Source organism: Felis catus, chromosome D1 (assembly GCF_018350175.1).
Source record: "Felis catus isolate Fca126 chromosome D1, F.catus_Fca126_mat1.0, whole genome shotgun sequence".
Classification (NCBI taxonomy): domain Eukaryota; kingdom Metazoa; phylum Chordata; class Mammalia; order Carnivora; family Felidae; genus Felis; species Felis catus.
The window spans coordinates 3861090-3881542 of NC_058377.1; the positions used below are offsets into that span (position 1 = coordinate 3861090).

The window sequence follows — 20453 nt, forward strand, 5'->3', positions numbered from 1 at the left end:
TTCTTCTGAGTTATATATGTATTTGTCCTTTGTATTTATTTATTTTAATTTTCTTTGAGAAGAGAGGGAGAGAGAGGGTGCAAATGAGCAAGAAGCAGAGAGAGAGGGAGGGAGAGAGAGAGACAGAGACAGAGAGAAAGAGAGAAGCGGGGCTCACCTGAAGCGGGACTCAAACCCATGAACCACGAGATTGTGACCTGAGCTGAAGTCAGATGCTTAACCGACTGAGCCACCTGTGCTTGTCCTTTTTACATTGGCAGCTAAAACTTGGTTTGTTTTAAGAAGTGGCTTTTTTAAGAGAAACCAATTTTCCATAATCCCTTAAAACCTGCTTTTGTTTCCATGAAGTGTAAATGTTCTTACATTGCCTCTTCCAGTAGCAGTCAAGGTGTAATGGCCCAAATGCCTTCAGCAGAGCAAGATTGTAGAAATGTTTATTCTCCTTTCAAGTGGTAGAGTAGAATGAGTGTCAACTTTGGAATCGGACTTGGGTTAAAAATTGCTCTTTCCCCACTTAGATGTGTACGTTTATACAAGCTCCATCACTTTACCACATTTCATCTTTAAAAATGAAAAAGAAAAATGAGAAGACTTAAGACTTACCTTGTAGGGTTGCCATGAAGTTTGAATGAGATAATGAATACAAAATGTGGCAGAATCTGACACACTGTAGGTGCTTAATAATTGGTAGGCTTTCTTCCCATTCCTTTCCCCAGCTGGCTGCCTGGATGACTCGCTTGTGCTCAGGACGTGAGACTAGAGCACCTGGGTGTGGATCCTTAGCCTAATGCACACAGCAGGTAGCCCCATTACAAGTGTGTAAGCTGTGGATTCCAGATAAGTTGAATGTGAATTAACTTTGCTAAATTGTGTCCTATTAAGTACAATGAGACATTGTGATCTTTTGTCAAAACACAATTTTACTTGTTAGCTTTGCTTCAGATGGCTGTGTGTCCCACTGAAATGATGAGATCCGCTATCTTCACAAATCTCCCATGCCTTTCACACATGACCTCCTCTTTGCCTCTATGATTTGCCCGTTGATTCGGCACGTATGTATTGAACACCAGCTATGTGCCAAGCATGATGCTGGATGCTGGAGAGGGAAGAAGACGATGGCAGGACCCATCAGTCCTTGCTGTTACGTCTGGTAATACAGACAGACATTAAACAGATGTCACAGATTCTGGACCCAAGATAAGTGATGACACTTCCGCTCTCCAGGAAGCACGATATTCATGAGAACAGTTGTTTGTAAAACCCACTCCAATATCTGTCCAATATTATTCCATTCCATTTTTAATTGATGTTATCCACTCCCATGATGCATTTAAATGCTTTTCAGTAGGACAGCTGCATCTCCTCTGATGAAGAAAAGCTTTCGACATATTATTTAGACCCTTGAAAAAGTTTCTCGAGCATACAAAGAACTCTGAAGCAATTACGCCACTCAGTTGTATAGTATAAAATATAGATGATGAATCGAATGTTTCCATTAAGGAGCCACTTAAAGGTGAAAATATGTTCCAGATCCTTGAATGCGGAACAGTATATCACTGGGTGCCTTTCCCCTGTAATTTTCTTTATGGCTGGAAGTTGACAAGGCGAAGAACCAACACACCTGTTAGGATTTATGCGCTCTTCAGAACTGGTTTCTTCCTCTCCTCTCACCTTCCTTCCTTCTAAAGACTTACTTGTTGGAGTCCTTATGGTTATATATTAGCAGTATAAAAGAATCCTATGATCTTCGCAGCACCCAAATGACTGCCCGAGCAGCCATTTTTACACAGGATGAAGTCTTTGCTTCTTGTGCTGAGCGTTGCAAATAGCCTTCTGCTTCTTCCTTTATGGGCCTTGGAAGCAAAATGAGCCATGTGTTTCCATTATGATGGCCTGACTCTGGAAAGAAATGTGCAAACAAGCCTGTATATTTTTACTGAGCTCTCGATTAGTTTAATTTAGAATTGAAATGTGCTTTCTAGCTGAGATGTCATAAAACCGAAGGAGAGCATGTGCAGGGCCACGCGAGTGATTACATCTCATTGTGATCTTTGATGGCATTGTCCAGAAGCATCTTCGGAGAAGACATCTGAGAAAGCGGAAGTACTTAATTGTGATATAATTGAAGTGAAATATTTTGGTGTAATTTGCATTTTGACTTGTCATTTAGAGTGATTAGCTTCAGTAACTTTATGTACTCCAGCTAACCACTGCTTACAAGTCTAAGAAAATTAGCTTTTACATATTAATAATCTATGATAATGCCTTAAGGGCATAAATTAATGAATTCTGGGCCCAGCATGCTCTATCCACCATCTGATTGAGCCTTTTCAAATGTGAACATGAGGAGCTCATCATTTTAACATCAAATAATCAGAGAAAGAGGGAAGGTGCTTAAGTAATACTTCCTGACTTTGTAAAGTTTTCCAATAGACTATGGGTATTTTAAGAGACATTATTTTAAAAATCCAGGTGAGTGATAAGAGTTCTTTTAGAAGAAAGATAACTGGCAGGATTATTAAAAATAATAGGTAGAAATTAGGTAAATACAGGGTGAGAAACAATCCTCAGGACAGTCTAGGACCAAGTTGCTGTGCAGGGGAAGGTAGGAGAGGGCAGCAGACCTGGAATTTATACCATTTCAGACAGAGATCAGACTCTCCAGTGCTGATGAAACTTCTCACCTCACCATATTCCAGCTAGTCAAAATTAAATGTATAAAAATGATAATATAATGTCGCCCTGATAGAAACATACAATATAGATGTTTGGGTCAGTTGTGAAAGAAAATCGTCTCATTAACTGAACATTAAATTGTTTTAAAAAACAGTAATACATAGTTAAGATTACAATTGTTTTCCTCATAAAGAATCATGAAATTTTTAGGCCACAATACGTGGCAGTTTTCAGTAACTAAGCTTTAGTTAAAAACAAATGGTGAGGGGTGCCTGGGTGACTTGGTTGAGCATCTGATTCTTGATTTCGGCTGAGCTTATGATCTCAGGGTTTGTGGGATTGAGCCCCACGATGGGCTCCACACTGACGGTGGAACACCTACTTGGGATTCTATCTCCTTCTGTCTCTCAAAATAAGTAAACTTTTAAGAAAAATGGTGAGTCGATACACAGTTGAAAGGGGAGGAAAGATGCGTATAGACACCAACAGTATGTTGCCTAGACTCCTGGCCGGGTAAAGGGGAACTTAACTGCCAGAGTAAACTCAGCAACAGGCAAGTTGATTTTTGTGGCTTTTAGCCAATCATTCCACACCCTCTTAGTCTTTCTTCTCTCCTCATTTCCTTTATGAGAAACCATGATTTTGTTCATTCAGCAAACACTAACAGAGAGCTTTCTCTTTTCCAGTTCTAGAGTCTGAGCTTGAATCAGTGCAAAGGCAGTCAAGTTCCTTCCTCTCGCCGAACTCCTACTGTCCTGGAGAAAAGAGATAAATAAGCAGTCAAATGAGTAAGGTGATTTCAAAAAGTAATAACAGCTATGTACAAAATAAAACAAGGTCATGCAGTAGAGCATGACTAGAGCTCTGGGAACCTCATTTTCTAGAGGAGTCAGGGAGAGGCTCTGGGAGGAATTGACATGTTCACTGAGACAGGAACAGCGAGAAGTCAAGGGTTGGCCAGTTAGTGCCAAGGCCCTAAAGTGGATGAGAAGGTGTGTTTAAGTAACACAAAAAGGGAGAGTATGGCTTAGTCTTGTGTGGGAGGGAGCAATGGTCCATGAGTTTAGTAAAGACAAAATCATAAGGGCGTTTTATTTTTTTATTTTTTATTTTTTGAAGGTAAGACTGCCCTTTATTAGTAAAATTTCTAAAATATGAAAGGTTGTAGTTTTATTAACCTTGTTTTAAAAAACTACTAAAGTCCATTACAATAGAACAGCACATACCACAAATAAGCTAAAATGGCTACATACAAATAATTTTAGTAATCTAATTTTTTTGCCATTTTTAATTTAATTTTATTTTTTAATTATTTTTTTAAATATGAAATTTATTGTCAAATTGGTTTCCATATAACACCCAGTGCTCATCCCAAAAGATGCCCTCCTCAATACCCATTACCCACCCCCCATCAACCCTCAGTTTGTTCTCAGTTTTTAAGAGTCTCTTATGTTTTGGCTCCCTCCCTCTCTAACCTTTTTTTTTTTTTTCCTTCTCCTACCCTATGGTCTTCTGTTAAGTTTCTCAGGATCCACATAAGAGTGAAAACATATGGTATCTGTCTGTCTCTGTATGACTTATTTCACTTAGCGTAACACTCTCCAGTTCGATCCACGTTGCTACAAAAGGCCATATTTCATTCTTTCTCATTGCCACGTAGTATTCCATTGTGTATATAAACCACAATTTATCCATTCATCAGTTGATGGACATTTAGGCTCTTTCCATAATTTGGCTATTGTTGAGAGTGCTGCTATAAACATTGGGGTACAAGTGCCCCTATGTATCAGTACTCCTGTATCCCCTGGGTAAATTCCTAGCAGTGCTACTGCTGGGTCATAGGGTAGGTCTATTTTTAATTTTTTGAGGAACCTCCACACTGTTTTGCAGAGCGGCTGCACCAGTTTGCATTCCCAGCAACAGTGCAAGAGGGTTCCCATTTCTCCACATCCTCTCCAGCATCTATAGTCTCCTGATTTGTTCATTTTAGCCACTCTGATTGGCGTGAGGTGATATCTGAGTGTGGTTTTGATTTGTTGTTCCCTGATGAGGAGCGACGTTGAGCATCTTTTCATGTGCCTGTTGGCCACCTGGATGCCTTCTTTAGAGATGTGTCTATTCATGTGTTCTGCCCATTTCTTCACTGGTTTATTTGTTTTTTCGGGTGTGGAGTTTGGTGAGCTCTTTATAGATTTTGGATACTAGCCCTTTGTCCAATATGTCATTTGCAAAAATCTTTTCCCATTCTGTCAGTTGCCTTTTAGTTTTGTTGATTGTTTCCTTTGCAGCGCAGAAGCTTTTTATCTTCATGAGGTCCCAGTAGTGCATTTTTGCTTTCAATTCCCTTGCCTTTGGGGATGTGTCAAGTAAGAAATCACTGTGGCTGAGGTCAGAGAGGTCTTTTCTTGCTTTCTCCTCTAGGGTTTTGATCGTTTCCTGTCTCACATTCAGGTCCTTTATCCATTTTGAGTTTATTTTTGTGAATGGTGTAAGAAAGCAATCTAGTTTCATCCTTCTGCATGTTGCTGTCCAGTTCTCCCAGCACCATTTGTTAAAGAAACTGTCTTTTTTCCATTGGATGTTCTTTCCTGCTTCGTCAAAGATTAGTTGGCCATACTTTTGTTGGTCTAATTCTGGGGTTTCTATTCTATTCCATTGGTCTTTGTGTCTTTTTTTGTGCCAATACCATGCTGTCTTGATGATTACAGCTTTGTAGTAGAGGCTAAAGTCTGGGATTGTGATACCTGCCACTTTGGTCTTCTTCTTCAATATTACTTTGGCTATTCAGGGTCTTTTGTGGTTCCATACAAATTTTAGGATTGCTTGTTCTAGATTTGAGAAGAATGCTGGTGCAATTTTGATTGGGATTGCATTGAATGTGTAGATAGCTTTGGGTAGTATTGACATTTTGACAATATTTATTCTTCCAATCCATGAGCAGGGAATGTCTTTCCATTTCTTTATATCTTCTTCAATTTCCTTCATAAGCTTTCTATAGTTTTCAGCATATAGATCTTTTACATCTTTGGTTAGGTTTATTCCTAGGTATTTTATGCTTCTTGGTGCAATTGTGAGTGGGATCAGTTTCTTTATTTGTCTTTCTGTTGCTTCATTATTAGTGTATAAGAATGCAACTGATTTCTGTACATTGATTTGTATCCTGCAACTTTGCTGAATTCATGTATCAGTTCTAGCAGACTTTTGGTGGAGTCTATTGGGTTTTCCATGTATAATATGTCATCTGCAAAAAGTGATTGACTTCATCTTTGCCAATTTTGATGTCTTTGATTTCCTTTTGTTGTCTGATTGCTGATGCTAGCACTTCCAACACTATGTTAAACAACAGCGGTGAGAGTGGGCATCCCTGTCGTGTTCCTGATCTCAGGGAAAAAGCTCTCAGTTTTTCCCCATTGAGGATGATATTAGCTGTGGGCTTTTCATAAATGGCTTTTATGATGTTTAAGTATGTTCCTTCTATCCTTTCTTTTTATTAAGAAAGGATGCTGAATTTTGTCAAATGCTTTTTCTGTATCAATTGACAGGATCATATGGTTCTTATCTTTTCTTTTATTAATGTGATGTATCACATTGATTGATTTGAAAATGCTGAACCAGCCCTGCAGCCCAGGAATGAATCCCACTTGATCATGGTGAATTATTCTTTTTATATGCTGTTGAATTTGATTTGCTAGTATCTTATTGAGAATTTTTGCATCCACATTCATCAGGGATATTGGCATGTAGTTCTCTTTTTTTACAGGGTCTCTGTTTGGTTTAGGAATCAAAGTAATGCTGGCTTTATAGAATGAGTCTGGAAGTTTTCCTTCCCTTTCTATTTTTTGAAACAGCTATTTTTTGGAACAGCTTGAGAAGGATAGGTATTATCTCTGCTTTAAATGTCTGGTAGAATTCCCCTGGGAAGCCATCTGGTCCTGGACTCTTATTTGTTGGGAGATTTTTGATAACTGATTCAATTTCTTCGCTGGTTATGGGTATGTTCAAGTTTTCTCTTTACTCCAGTTTGAGTTTTGGAAGTGTGTGGGTGCTTAGGAATTTGTCCATTTCTTCCAGGTTGTCCAGTTTGTTGGCATATAATTTTTCATAGTATTCCTCTTAAGAGCATTTTAGACCATGTGGATATTAGTTTAAATATGAGGAAAATCCAGTGGGACATTAATTAGCGATGAGGCCATCTTATCACACTCTGCTGAGTGGAGAATGATGGGGAAGGAAGAAAACTAGGAACAGGAAGTACAGTTTGGAGACTTCACTAGTAGACTGGGCAGGACAATGGCAGCATAGTGGAGATACAGAGGAGTTGGAGGAATTTTGATATATTTTAGATATTTTGGAGATAAAACCATCGAGATTTTCTCATGACTTCAATGTGGGAATAGAAGGAAGTTATGGATCAAGAATATTTTCATAGATGGCCATGTTTTTTATTGGGATGGGGGACAGAAACGAGGTTCTGAAAGAAAAATGAAGGGTCCTGTTTTGGCCCATCTGGGTCTTAGGTGCCGAAAAAACAACAAAGGGAAACATTAAGTATTGATGTTTGAGTCTAAACTCATAGGAAATAATAAAACCTGAAGGTCTTAATCAGGGAATTACTGGCACACGGATGATGTTTGAAGTCATAGAAATAGATGACGTTATCTGAAGAAAGGGTATAGAAGATGAGGAGATTGGTGAGACAGGGAGTTGCAAGGGGGAAAAGTGAGAACAGCATTCCAATAAGTGGAGACCCAGGAAAGCGTGTGTTGGGTAAGCAAGAGAAGAATTCGTTCCAAGGAGGAAAGTTTTGAACTCCTCATTGTCTTTCATTTTGGTTACCATCTGCATGTTGTGCCTGAAGAAAATCATGAATTTCTAAATTGTTGCCACTTCTAATTTATATTTTCATATCTTGTCTTCTGTCCGTGGTCACTTAATCCTTCATTTTGTTTTGTCATTCATCCCATAAGGTTTTATAGGTACTGTGTTGTATGTGTTGAGTTGGATACAGTTGTGGATAAAATAAGAAGGGTTCCCTCTCATCATGAAGTTTATAATGTATGTTATGTGTTTTTAGTTTCCTCTCCTACCCTCTGCAATTGTTTGTATTTTTTTAATGTTTTTATTTATTTTTTGAGTGGGAGGGACAGAGAGAGACAGAGAGAATCCAGAGCAGGCCCCAGGCTCTGAGCTGTCAGCACAGACCCCAGTGTGGGGATTTGAACCCACAAACTTGGAGACCATGACCTGAGCCACAGTCGGATGCTTAACTGACTGAGTCACCCAGGTGCCCCTCTCTGCAATTATTTGTAACTGGTGCCACTTTCACACAGCTTTATTGAATGAATCTCACTGCTGCAACCCTGTCTCTTAGATCAGTGCAGGTAGGAAACTCTACCCTATACAATGTTATCTTTTGATCTTTGAACTCTAGAATGAATTACCCTCCACACACCTGCACATCTCATTCAAGGCCAATTTTATATGTGCCCTTGACCCTACACATTCTATTTGAGGCCTTCCCTATTTGGTACCCCTTTTCTCTTCTGTATGTATTTCCCTCTCTGCTGACTCCATTCCCTCAAAGAAACATGCTCAGATTTCTCCAATCCTCTTTGTCTTTGTCTGTCTCATTCTCTAGATAGATAGATAGATAGATAGATAGATGAGAGAGAGAGGGAAAGAAAGGAAAGAAGGAAGGGAGGGAGGGAGAGGGAGGGAGGGAGGGAGGGAGGAAGGAAGGAAGGAAGGAAGGAAGGAAGGAAGGAAGGAAGGAAGGAAATGAGCACCGGCCTGCACTCTTCCTACCCCTGAGGCGGAGGTCACGGAAAATACAGCACAGCACCTGGATCTATGTCCCACAACTTGCAAAACACTGAGCTAAAACCATGTCATTTGATTTACATGCAATGGGAAGCTATGAATCATCAAATTATTTTATCATGTGACTTGGCTGGGCATCTGGAGTGTGGCATCTGGAATGGGATGGGGTAACTACCTGATGAGAAGACTGATCTGGTTAATTGACACCATCAGGTAAAAGATGAATGGATTAATATGATGTGTTTATATTAGGAATTTATCCACATAATACACAATCCTAGTGATCTCATTAGTGAAGCAGAATATATAATATGTGCTTAAAAATATAACTGGATTATTTCAAAGTCTTATTCTGATTACTGTTTGTATACCCAAGTATATCAGCATACTGTCATCACATCTTGTTGGTGACTAAGCGTTACTTCTTCTGTGTTATATTCAGCCATGTTACACAAGAACGTTAAAATTCAGTTTCCCTTTTGTGTATACATGTCTGAACACATGGGTACTCAGCTTATTTTACTCTCATTAATTTGTGTATGCATTTATATAGTTTAAGAAAAAGATCCATTGTTTGAATAATTATCTGTATGGTAAGCAACAATAGATATAAGATACCACCAAACAAATTTCGATTTGAGTGTTTGCAAAGCTAGAGTATAGTAGTAAATATACAAATAATTATATTCCAGAATTTGAATCTGTTGGACCAAATAAAATACTATGTGGGGTATCACATCGAGATAATAACGTTGAACATTTGACTGACAATCTATCCACATACATAGGAAACCCAATAATCTTCACCTGTCAAGCAAATAATCTAAATGAAATAGACCAAAAAGAAAAATTCAAATGAATCCTACTAAAACTGGACCTTTGCAAAGGGAAAGTAAAATGTGAGTGACAAAATAAGTTTAGGAGAAGCAGAATGACAGATGGCGGTGAAACAGAGTAGATATTTATGATGATGCAAATGAATGAAAGCAGATACAAGATGATTAAATATCAGAAAATATTGAGTTTGTTGAGTCACAGGTAGAATAAATTAAGCTAAATCATATAGCAAGCACCAGAGTAGTGGAAAGTCATAATGATTACACTGACAACAATATAATAAAAAAAATAGTTGGGGAACTTTGTACAGAGTATATTCATTGTTTTGACCTTTTTTTTAAAGTAGTAGTTTTTTTTGTTTTGTTTTTGGTTTTTTTTCCAACGTTTATTTATTTTTGGGACAGAGAGAGACAGAGCATGAACGGGGGAGGGGCAGAGAGAGAGGGAGACACAGAATCGGAAACAGGCTCCAGGCTCTGAGCCATCAGCCCAGAGCCTGACGTGGGGCTTGAACTCCCGGACCGCGAGATCGTGACCTGGCTGAAGTCGGACGCTTAACCGACTGCACCACCCAGGCGCCCCTTAAAGTAGTAGTTTAATACTATTCTTATATAAAAGTTTATATAGGCAGTAGCTCAATATTTGAAATAGATGAAATAAGATGTGCTGTAGGGTTTTTTGGGGGGAATGGCATACCATACTACCCTTTTCTGTCTCATCAGAGCTTTTCCTGCAGGGCCACCTGGGTGGCTCAGTTGGTTGAGCATCTGACTCTTGATTTTGGTTCAGGTCATGATCTTACAGTTTGTGGGTTCTAGCCCCTCATTGGGCTCTGTACTGACAGTATGGAGCCTGCTTGGGATTCTCTTTACCTCTCTCTCTGCCCCTCCCCTGCTCAACACTCTGTTTCTCTCTCTCAAAATAAATAAATAAATTTAGAAAAAAAAAGTTTCTGCAAAACTATTCAAGTCCTCCTAGAGAACTTGTGGGGTTCCTAGATAAACAGTTTGGAAACCCAAACTTGACAATGGTATGGTTCTAAAATGCCGTAACAGAAAGGATTATGTAAATGTTTATTACATACATGAGTATGTTAAAGTACAGGATTTGTTTATTATGTTTTCTTGAACAAGAATTAACATGTTTGTAGTTTCAACACCAAACTGAAAGCCAGTATCTTAGATTTGAGTTCTGATGCTCTTCAAATTTTTTTTCAATAGGGTAAAATAAAAATTATTTAAGCCAGATTATTTACTGTGGAAAGATTGAGAGTGGTCCCTCAATTTGCATAAAAGTCAAGAGAACAGGACAATATGAAAACTTTACAAAGGAGCCAAGCGACTCCCGCCTGGTTGTATGCTAAATATATAGATAGCACTTATGTAAATACATCCAAAGCCTTGGTGGAACATTCACAAGGTTAACATCTGATCCAGCAACTTGACTTATCAGATCAAGTCTCTTAAGTTATATAAATGAATTGAGTTGCAACTCCGGATACGCAAATGTTACATTACCTTGTGTCTTATATATTGGGAGAAAATTGCAGCCAGTCACACTGTCAGACCAAGCCTTCTAGATTAGTCAGTCTACTCAGGTGATCAAATGGTAGTTCATGGGTGAGCATAGAATTAGAATTGGATGTTCTTCCTTGGTGGAATTTCTTTATATAACTCACCACTTATTGGTTGTCTCCCATATGTAATAGTACTTTTACATACATTATGTTATTTAATTTTTGGCATATTATATATTTATAGTTGAGGCAAGTAAGATTAAATAACTTAGTCAAGGTCACCTGGCTAACAAGAGCACTAGGATTTGAACTGGTTTGCAACGTTTGCAGCCTTTCCTGTATATTTTATTTTTTTCTTCCAACTTGAAGTTCTAGTTAGGTAACATACATCTTCTATTTTTTAAGGTCAGGTCTATCCTAGTCTTATCCATTTGAATATAGACGCTGGTCCCTTAGTTAGGCTTTAGTTTTTCAACAATATATACAATATCTCTTAGAGCACCTCATCTAAAGAAGACCAGTAACATCCATTTTCTTTTAACTGGTACCTTCTTCTGCTATAATTACATTGCTCAGACTGTATCCCCAATTTCAGAAGCAAAATAAACAAGAACAGAAGAAATACTGCCAGGTTTTATTAATTTATCTTATTTAATTTTGCCTCCTAATTTCCTAAAACCCAGGTATTGTAGAATATGGATATAAATGTTATTAAGGTAATTAATTTTTTTTTCCAAGAGCCTATTACTGCTTCAACAAAGCAGAATCTAATTTCTTTGTATCACAATGAACTACTACTAAGGTAAATACCTCTAGATTATCCAATATTGAAGGCTTCATAATGAACTTAGCAAGTAAAAGTAGTAACCAAAATCAGAAAACATAAACATTTCATAGAACTAAAGCCTTCTTAAACTAGCTATATAAGCCAAGGAGAAATGGACCTTAAAACCATTATGTGGTAAACTCTAAGAATCTGGAATTCAAACAGTCTTGCTTTATTGCATACATGGAGTGTTTTTTTTTCATGCAACTTTGTATCCTTTAAAATGTAAAGTAGAGGGGTGCCTGGGTGGCTCAGTTGGTTAAGTGTGTGACTTCTACTCAGGTCATGATTTCATGGTCCATGAGTTTGAGCCCAGCACTGGGCTCTGTGCTGACACCTCAGAGCCTGGAAGCTGCCTTCAAATTCTTTGTCTTCCTCTCTCTCTGCCCCTCCTCTGCTCGCTCGCTCTCTCTCTCTCTCTCTCTCTCTCTCTCAAAAATAATGAAAAACATTTAAAAAATAAAATTAAAATTAAATTAAATAAAGGTAAATTAGAAAAAGTCATCCAAGTTTGGACAAGAATTTGGTCATGTCAAAAGAGGGATCAAAATGTAGCTGGGCAAGAATCTTGAGAAGAGTTTTTGTTTTTTGTTTTTGTTTTGTTTTCTCTCTTTTTGTATTTGCCTCATTGTCCTTGCAACAACTGGGAACATAGAAGGGAAAGAATGGGACATTGTGCACCTGTCTACTGCAGGGGGGACTTGGTTCTGTTGGGTTATGAAACTGCTCTGTGTTAGCTTTATATCCAACCTAGAAGCTACACAGCTGGTCACAATTCCCCTGAGTATTGAGGACGCCCAACAGTGATTTTCCAGACAGCTTAACTTGTTTTCAGACATGGTTCAAGAGAACTCTAAGGTTATGATTTAAAAATAAAAATAAAAAGTAACATTTCAGATTGCTTATCTCTATTTCATTTAGTTCTTTTTATGGAATTCTGTCTTGTTTTTTCATTTGGAGCAAATTCCTCTGTATCCACACTTTGCTTGACCTCCGATTTGTTTCAGTGAATGAGGCTGAACAGCCACCTTTCTCCAACTGGAAGGCATGATGTGTGGATGGTCGACCCTTGTGTAGACTCTTTGTGCCCAGTGGGTGGTGGACGGGGGGTCCCAGGTCACTCTGCCTTGTGGCTGCCCTGTGGACGGGCTGGAGGTGGGGTGGCCCCGGGGCTGTGGGCACTGAGGGCGCCCCTGGGTGGACAGGGTGGAGGTGGACTGGGGGAGGTGTGTGCCCAGAGGGTGCCTGGGGGGCGGGGCGGTTGGGGCTCCGCGCTGTCCAGGTGGAGGGGGAGCACGAACCGAAACTTCCAGCAGCTCCGCACTCTTTCGTGGGGCTCCAAGGCCACACCTGTTACGTTGCACTTGCCCTTTTCCACCGGGGTTGTTTTCCGAGCCCGAGGGCATCTGTGGCAGAGCTCCCGGAGGCGCAAGCGGAGGCGGCGCGCTTCCATAGCGCCTGGAACTGAGTTTGGGGCCTCGCCGCGGGCTCCCCGGGGCAGAGGGCACGCCGGGAGGCGCTCGCCGACCTCTGACCCGGAAGACCTCTAGTCGCTCCACCCCCCCCCCCCCCCCCCCCACCTTCCGGGCTTCCTGCTAGGCCTGGTTTCTTTAGGTTCTGGTTATTCCTTTGTTTGTTTCTTAGATGTTCAGTTGTTTGTTTTGAGAGAAACAGAGAGACAGGGCAGAGAGAGCCCGGGCAGGGGAGGAGCAGAGAGAGTGGAGACAGATTCCCAAGCAGGGTCCGCCCTGCGGGCCCGGAGCCAGATGGGAGGGTGGATCCCAGGGACCCAGAAATAGTGACCTGAGACGGGCGGGTCAGATGCTGAGCCGACCAAGCCACCCAGGCGCCCCTCTAGTTGCTCCTTTAAACCACAGCTTTCTCTCTGCGCCCCAGGGCAGGCGAATCTGTACTGGAGCCTCAGTACCACCCCTGCGGGGGCAACTCCCGGCGTGGTGCTGGGGTCCCTTTGTTATGGAGTCCTCTCTCTCTGCGTCGGGGTCAGCCCCCAGTACTCCTTCAGAACGAGCTGCCTTACCAACAGGTGCAGATCTGGTGGACCAGGCAAGGCCGGGGTTTTCCTAGCAGCCGGGTGTTCCTAGTGGCCAGGGTCTTCCTGGCGGCTGGGGCCTTCCTGGTGGCCGGGGTTTAACTAGTGGCGGGGACTTATGTTGGTGGGGTCCTCCTGGCGGCCGGGGTCTTCCTAGTCTCTGTCTGGGAACACAGCCCTGAACTGGCTTCTGGAGAGAGGAAACCTATGGCTCCTTGTTACCAGGCCAGTGCAAGGCTCTGAGCACATACTCAGCAATCCGTTAATGAATTGCACAATTAATTGCACTCTCCACTTTTACTTTCCTTATGTTCCTGACTATACGAGTGATTCAGACTTTTTTTTTTTTAAGTTCATGGACTGTAGATGTGCAACTCACCAGCCTGAGTGTGCTAATAGTGTGTTTCTTTCCTTCTCTTTTTCAGTCTGTTCCCAGTATTCTAGAGGAGTGTTCGCCATTTTCGGACTCTACGATAAGAGGTCGGTACACACCTTGACCTCGTTCTGCAGCGCCTTGCACATCTCCCTCATCACACCGAGTTTCCCCACGGAGGGGGAGAGCCAGTTTGTGCTGCAGCTCAGACCGTCCTTGCGGGGCGCGCTCCTGAGTCTGCTGGACCACTACGAATGGAACTGTTTCGTCTTCCTGTACGACACGGACAGGGGTAAGTCGCAATTCCACGCCCACATGAGTAAAACCCTAACTTTCAACCAGAAGTGGCCTGGTATCACTTTTGTGACTTAGGGAAATAATTTGAGCTCTACTACAGCTAAAATCAGAAAAGGGTCAATGGGTATTATCAGTAATTTTATCTGGAAACTTCCAATTAAATGAGCATCAGATACACCAGGTTATTCATGAGCCAACCATGCTCTGTGACTTAGCTGAAATCAAGATAAATACTTCTTTGAACATTTCTGTGATGATATTTCAGGTACAATCAGGAAATAAATGTCTTTTGCCTCAAGTGAAGATGATTTCATGTCTTGGAATGTCTTTAAGGGAGCAAGTTGATTTTTCTGTCTGCATCTCTATATCTATAATTTTATTTAAAAAAGAAGAAGGAAAAAGAAAGTAGTAGTTGAACCATATCCATGGGTTTGACATGTGAAACTTGAAGTGAGTATTTGAAATGTGGTGACAGTGCGGTACAGATTTGGGGTAAGGCTTCGGGGCCCTGGCAACCTTACATTTTACCATAACCTATCGGGCTCTGAAGATCAGGAACTGATACTGTGCAACCCATGTGTTGGAAAAACAAGGTGAATAAGTTATTGACAATCATCCATTTTTATACAGGCTTGAGATACTTTGACTTTTCATTGCGAGACATAACTTAAATTCGCATATTCTTTTTTTTATTTTTTCTTTCTGTTTAGTGTCTAGAATCACAGCAACAGATTATATTGCAGAATAAACAGCAGGGAACTCCCTTTGGGCTTTTTATCTTCAATATTTTTCCCTTAAAGAGTATATATGACAAGAAGTTGGAATAAAAATTCAAACTGGCAACGTTTTGAGAATATCATTGAATAGAATTCTATCTGTGACATGAGTAAAACAATAATCATAAAACAATGAACAAGCAAAATAAATCTTTTGAAGATGTAATTATCTTCAAAGGCCAAAGCATAATTTCCTATTTTCAGAGATGGTATATCCTATAAGATGTCACACCACTGGTGGTCCTAGTACATTTTATATTGGTTTTCTTGCTAAATTTTCCTTTCAGTAACAAGTTTAGAAAACTTAATATCATCAGTGTATTTTTTGCATGGTTGCCACATGCCGTAATTCTCATTTGGAAATATGGGAGCCTACCCATGTCTTGTGATGACATTTTCCAATATCTAAAAGTCCAGAGCATCCTAGAGCTTTGTATGTATGATAGATGAGAGAAATCATTCTGTTCATTTCTAACTTTTGGAAAAATCCTTCAACAAGAGGACACTGAAAATTGAACCATAAGGCAACTTAAAACAACAATGAGGTATCACTACCTTATTAGAATGGCCAAGATCCAGATGACTGACAATGACACATGCTGGTGAGCATGCAGAGCAACAGGGGCTCTTGTTCATTGTTGGTGAGAATGCATAATGGTACAGTTGTTTGAAAGTCAAGGTGGCAGTTTTTTACAAAACTAAATACATGCTTACCTTGTGATGTAACATTCGTGCTCTTTGGTATTTACCTATAAGTGGAAAACTTATGTCCCCGCAAAAACCTGCACACAGATACTTATAGCACCTTTATTCACAATTACCAGAACTCAGAAGCAACAAAATGTCCTCAGTAGGTGGATGAATAAATAAATGTGGTTCATCCAGACAATGGAATATTATTCAGTGAGCTATCAGTACATTAAAAACCATGCAGGGACCTTAAATGCAGAGTCCTACTAAGTGTAGAAGCCAATCTGAAAAGGCTACATGCTATATTTCAACTATATGATGTTCTGGAAAAGGCAAAGCTATGGAGACAGTAAAGAGATTAGTGGTTGCCAGAGGTTAAGGGGAAAGAGGGATGAACAGGTGAATTACAGAGGATTTGTCAGGCAGCGAAGTTGCTCAGTATGATGTGGCATTGGATCATGATGTGACACTATGATAATGGTAGACATGTCATTATACATTTGCCCAAACACATACAACGTCTGAAACCAAGGGTGAACCCTAATGTAAACCGAGGACTTTAGGTGATAATGATATGTCAGTATAGCTTCATCAGTTGTAACATATGAATGTCAAATGCAAAAAAAAAAAAAAAATTACACCTGAATAAAGTTGACTTACGATGTTAAAAAATTGAATCATGATGTAAAGAAATACAAACTGGGATATATATAGATGAGACTATTCTTTATGTGGTTCTTTATGATATAGCTTTGGGCACAAGATCCTTATTTTATGACATCTTGATCTTATAGAAATATCAGTGGGTCCTGTGTCTTACTTTTTCTCTCTGTGCCTGGGTCCATCAGTCTCTGGCAAGAAGAAGGTTGTAGGCGTTAGTGCATCAGCCTCCCTACCAAACAGGGATTCAAAGTGGTGCTTTGCTTTCACACTAGTGTGTACTTTCCGGGATCCTCACCCCTTTGTAGCACATCAGATGCTTCAACCCTGAGCCATGTCCCATCCCGTCTGTCCAGGAATCTCTCTAGTATAAGCAGACCTATTTCGTTCTTGAAAGAATCTTTTTCCTGGCTGAGTTTCTGCCTCCCAAGGCTTAAACCCTTCATGGAACAAGCTCTGTTTCTTCTAATATGGCATCTTGTTACCTTTAACATTCCTATTGGCTTGCTGAACAAAGCCTGCTTTTCCTTGTTGTCTCCCTGTCCTGCTTTTAACCAGCTAGTGCAAGTCACGCTCTCAAATTTCTGAATTCTCTCTAGTAGTTGCTGCAGGATGAACAGCCAGCCCTTTGCACTGCCTTCTAGTAGAGTAATACAACCCATCTTCAAAACAGACACCTTTATCCCAAGGGGCAATTGCATGAATGAAAGAATAACATATCAGGAAGATGGCTCTTTATATTTTTTACTGAAGTATATTTGACGTACAATGTTATATTAGTTTCAGGGGTACAACATAGTGACTCAACACTTCTGTGCATTACTCAGTGTTCACCACAATAAGTGTGGTCACCATCTGTCACCATACAGTGTTATTACAGTATCGACTCTATTCCCTATGCTGTACTTCTCATCTCTGTGATTTACTTATTTTATAAATGGAAATTTGTGGCCGTGTCATGGTGTTGAGATGGTTCACTCTATCATGACATGACCGTGCTTCTCGATATTCTTGGTTTCAATTAAGTACTTGCAAAAGACAGTAATAATTTTTTCTCCCTTTGAAATTGTTGTGCTCATTTTATAAGTTTAGGATCACAAGATCAATTTATTTCCTCTTAGATAGTGGGCTTAAAATTATGTATCACTATCACCAACCGAGGTATGAACTTCAGTTGTGAGCTTGATTAATTTCTCTCATAAACATAGTTGGCTAAGAGTCATCTGTATTTTCACATCATGCAGAAAAAGAGAGCACACATCCACTTTAAAGATAAGAATTTTTTTTATAATGTACAAAACCACCTGTCAAGAAATAAGATGGTTTAGTACATTTTAGTACTTTTCTCTGATCTTCAGTTATCCTTAACTGTTTATTTCAACATTTTTGCTGTTACAAATAACTGCCTTAATATGACCCTGAATTTCTCCACAATCTTGAGTGGAACATGGCTGTCTGATGCATCATAAATCATTATTTTGGAATATGTTATCTCATTGATCCACTTAGTTATTTCTGAAATCTTAACCCCCGTAGTGATACACTGATCTTATAAAATACAAGAGCTTCACTCTGTCATAACTTAAGGTAGTGTTTTTATGATGAATTGTCGTCAAAGGAATGATATTTTCTTTCCTCTGATGTAAGACTTCAAGTTCTGCTCTGCTCTTGGTGAACTGTGTGAACCTACCTGTATGTTTGTCCACATATGTCAGGGAGAAATAGAGACAGGGACAGAGAAGGAGGAAAGTTGAACTGCATTGTCTTTAGGTCCATTCATGTTATCTTTAAGGTTTCTTTATATTCCAGATGGTATTGTATATAAATAAATATGTATTGTATTCCAAATTCCTTCCCTAGAAACGGTGGGCAGAAAAAGAAAGATGGTAGGTCACATAAGCATCCTGTTTATCAGGTCGCTCCCGGCTTCTTTTCACTTGACGGCCTCTCAAAGAAGAAGAGAGTGTTCGTCCATTTATTCATTCATTTTATGCACTTACCATTCAATAAAAATGTATTGTTCACCTTGTCTGTATCGGACACTTTGATACGTATTTAGAATGCAGTGACGGGGGTGCCTGGGTGGCTCAGTCGGTTAAATGTCCATCTTTAGCTCAGGTCATGATCTCAGATCACGGGTTCGAGTCCCATGTCTGGCTTTTCACTGATGCTGTGGAGTCTGCTTCCTTCTGATTCTCTGTCTCCCTCTCTTTGTTCCCCTCCCTTGCTTTCTCCCTTGCTTTTTTTTAAAAAAAAATTTTTTTAACTTAAAAAAATTTTAATTTTAAATTTTAAAAAGTTTTTTTTTTTAAAAAAGAATGCAGTGATGAGCAAGACTGTACTAGGATGAAGTTAACTCACTTGCTATAGCTTCATTAGGAAATGGCACACAAGATTCTGTTTGATAGCCAAGAGCTTGCCTTTGAGACACAGTGTGATGTTTTTACATTTGGAATAAAACTTTGGTAAGATTTATGAGTTGATAAATTTAAGGCTATTGAATATGTTTGAAATGTTGCTTATGAACCTGAAGATCTGAATATTAAATTTTAATTAGTTACCTTAAGTAGTCACATTTGCCTAATGGCTACCTACCATATGGGACAACACAGTGTATCTAAACAGTGAGCTCATTTGGAACAACATATTTTAGTTTGAGCGAGATGTCCAAATCTTTTCTCAATTCATGTAGGAAAAGAACTTAGAGAACACCCTGTGCAGAATCCTTTTTATAGTAATTTTCACATTACATTGTGCGTATATTTATATATCTTTTCTTCCCCCAGAAATACATCTTTCAGCAGTAATTATTATATCTTGCTGCATTTATATCTTTTCTGTGTAGCATAGTAACCCCTAATAAGTATGCCATAAACGTGAAGTGGATGAGTGACTTAATCAAAGTCCTTGACAATAGGTATCAAATAATTTTGATGCTCTCATAACTAATCATGTAATTCAAATTTTATTAATGATTAAAATCTTTGTTTATTTTTGAGAGAGAGAGAGAGAGAGAACATGAGCAGGGAGGGACAGAGAGAAAGAGAGAGAATCCCAAGCAGGCTCCATGCTGACAGCTGAGAGCCCAACACGGGACTCAAATTCATGAGCCAAGAGGTCATGACAGAGCCAATGCTGAACACTTAATCGACTGAGCCACCCAGGTGCCTCAATTGTTTTGTTTTGTTTTTTAATGATACTGTATTTTAATGTATCAAATAATTCCTATATTAATCAAAATGAAAAATTCTCCTATAGAGATGGTCCTTGAATTAAATTTTTTCTTATCATGCAAAAGTATGGAGCAGCCTGAAAAAGAACATCCTTTTTTTTTAAATATAATTTATTGTCAAATTGGCTAAAATGTAGTGTGTACAGTGTGCTCTTGGTTTGGGGGTAGATTCCCGTGGTTCATCACTTACATATAACACCCAGTGCTCATCCCAGCAAGTGCCCTCCTCTATACCCATCATCCATTTTCCCCTCCCCCCCAATCCCCCATTAACCCTCAGTTTGTTCTCAGTATTTCAGAGTTTCTTATGGTTTGCCTCCCTGCCTCTCTGTAACTATTTTTTCCCCTTCCCTTCCCCATGATCTTCTGCTCAGTTTCTCAAGTTCCACATATGAATGGAAATGTGGTATCTGTCCTTCTCTGACTGACTTATTTCACCCAGCATAATACCCTCCAGTTCCATCCACGTTGCTAAAATGGCAGGATTTCATTCTTCCTCATTGCCAAGTAGTATTCCATTGTATATATAAACCTCATCTTCTTTATCCATTCATCAGTTGATGGACATTTAGGCTCTTTCCATAATTTGGCTACTGTTGAAAGTGGGGCTATCAACATTGGGGTACAAGTGCCCCTATGCATCAGCGCTCCTGTATCCCTGGGGTAAATTCCTAGCAGTGCTATTGCTGGGTCATAGGGT

At 39.6% G+C, this 20453-nt stretch overlaps 1 protein-coding gene and 1 long non-coding RNA gene across 16 annotated transcripts in view; one reads left to right on the plus strand and one right to left on the minus strand.

The window, feature by feature from the left end:
• Nucleotides 1-20453, plus strand: part of GRIA4 (glutamate ionotropic receptor AMPA type subunit 4) — a 1433894-nt gene that overhangs the window by 1171810 nt on the left and 241631 nt on the right. For 14 of the 15 annotated variants that reach the window (XM_045039802.1, XM_045039803.1, XM_045039797.1 and 11 more), the window contains one exon: nt 14151-14390. In XM_045039802.1, the coding sequence (XP_044895737.1) occupies nt 14151-14390 (240 nt within the window). Of the gene's footprint in view, nt 1-13263; nt 13720-14150; nt 14391-20453 lie in introns of those variants that run through there. The other variant, XM_045039798.1, reaches the window with a different exon arrangement.
• LOC123380690 lies at nt 903-13216 on the minus strand. Its single transcript, XR_006586772.1, has 2 exons — nt 12977-13216; nt 903-3431 (listed from the first exon to the last, which is right to left on the minus strand). It is a non-coding gene; the product is annotated as an uncharacterized LOC123380690 (long non-coding RNA).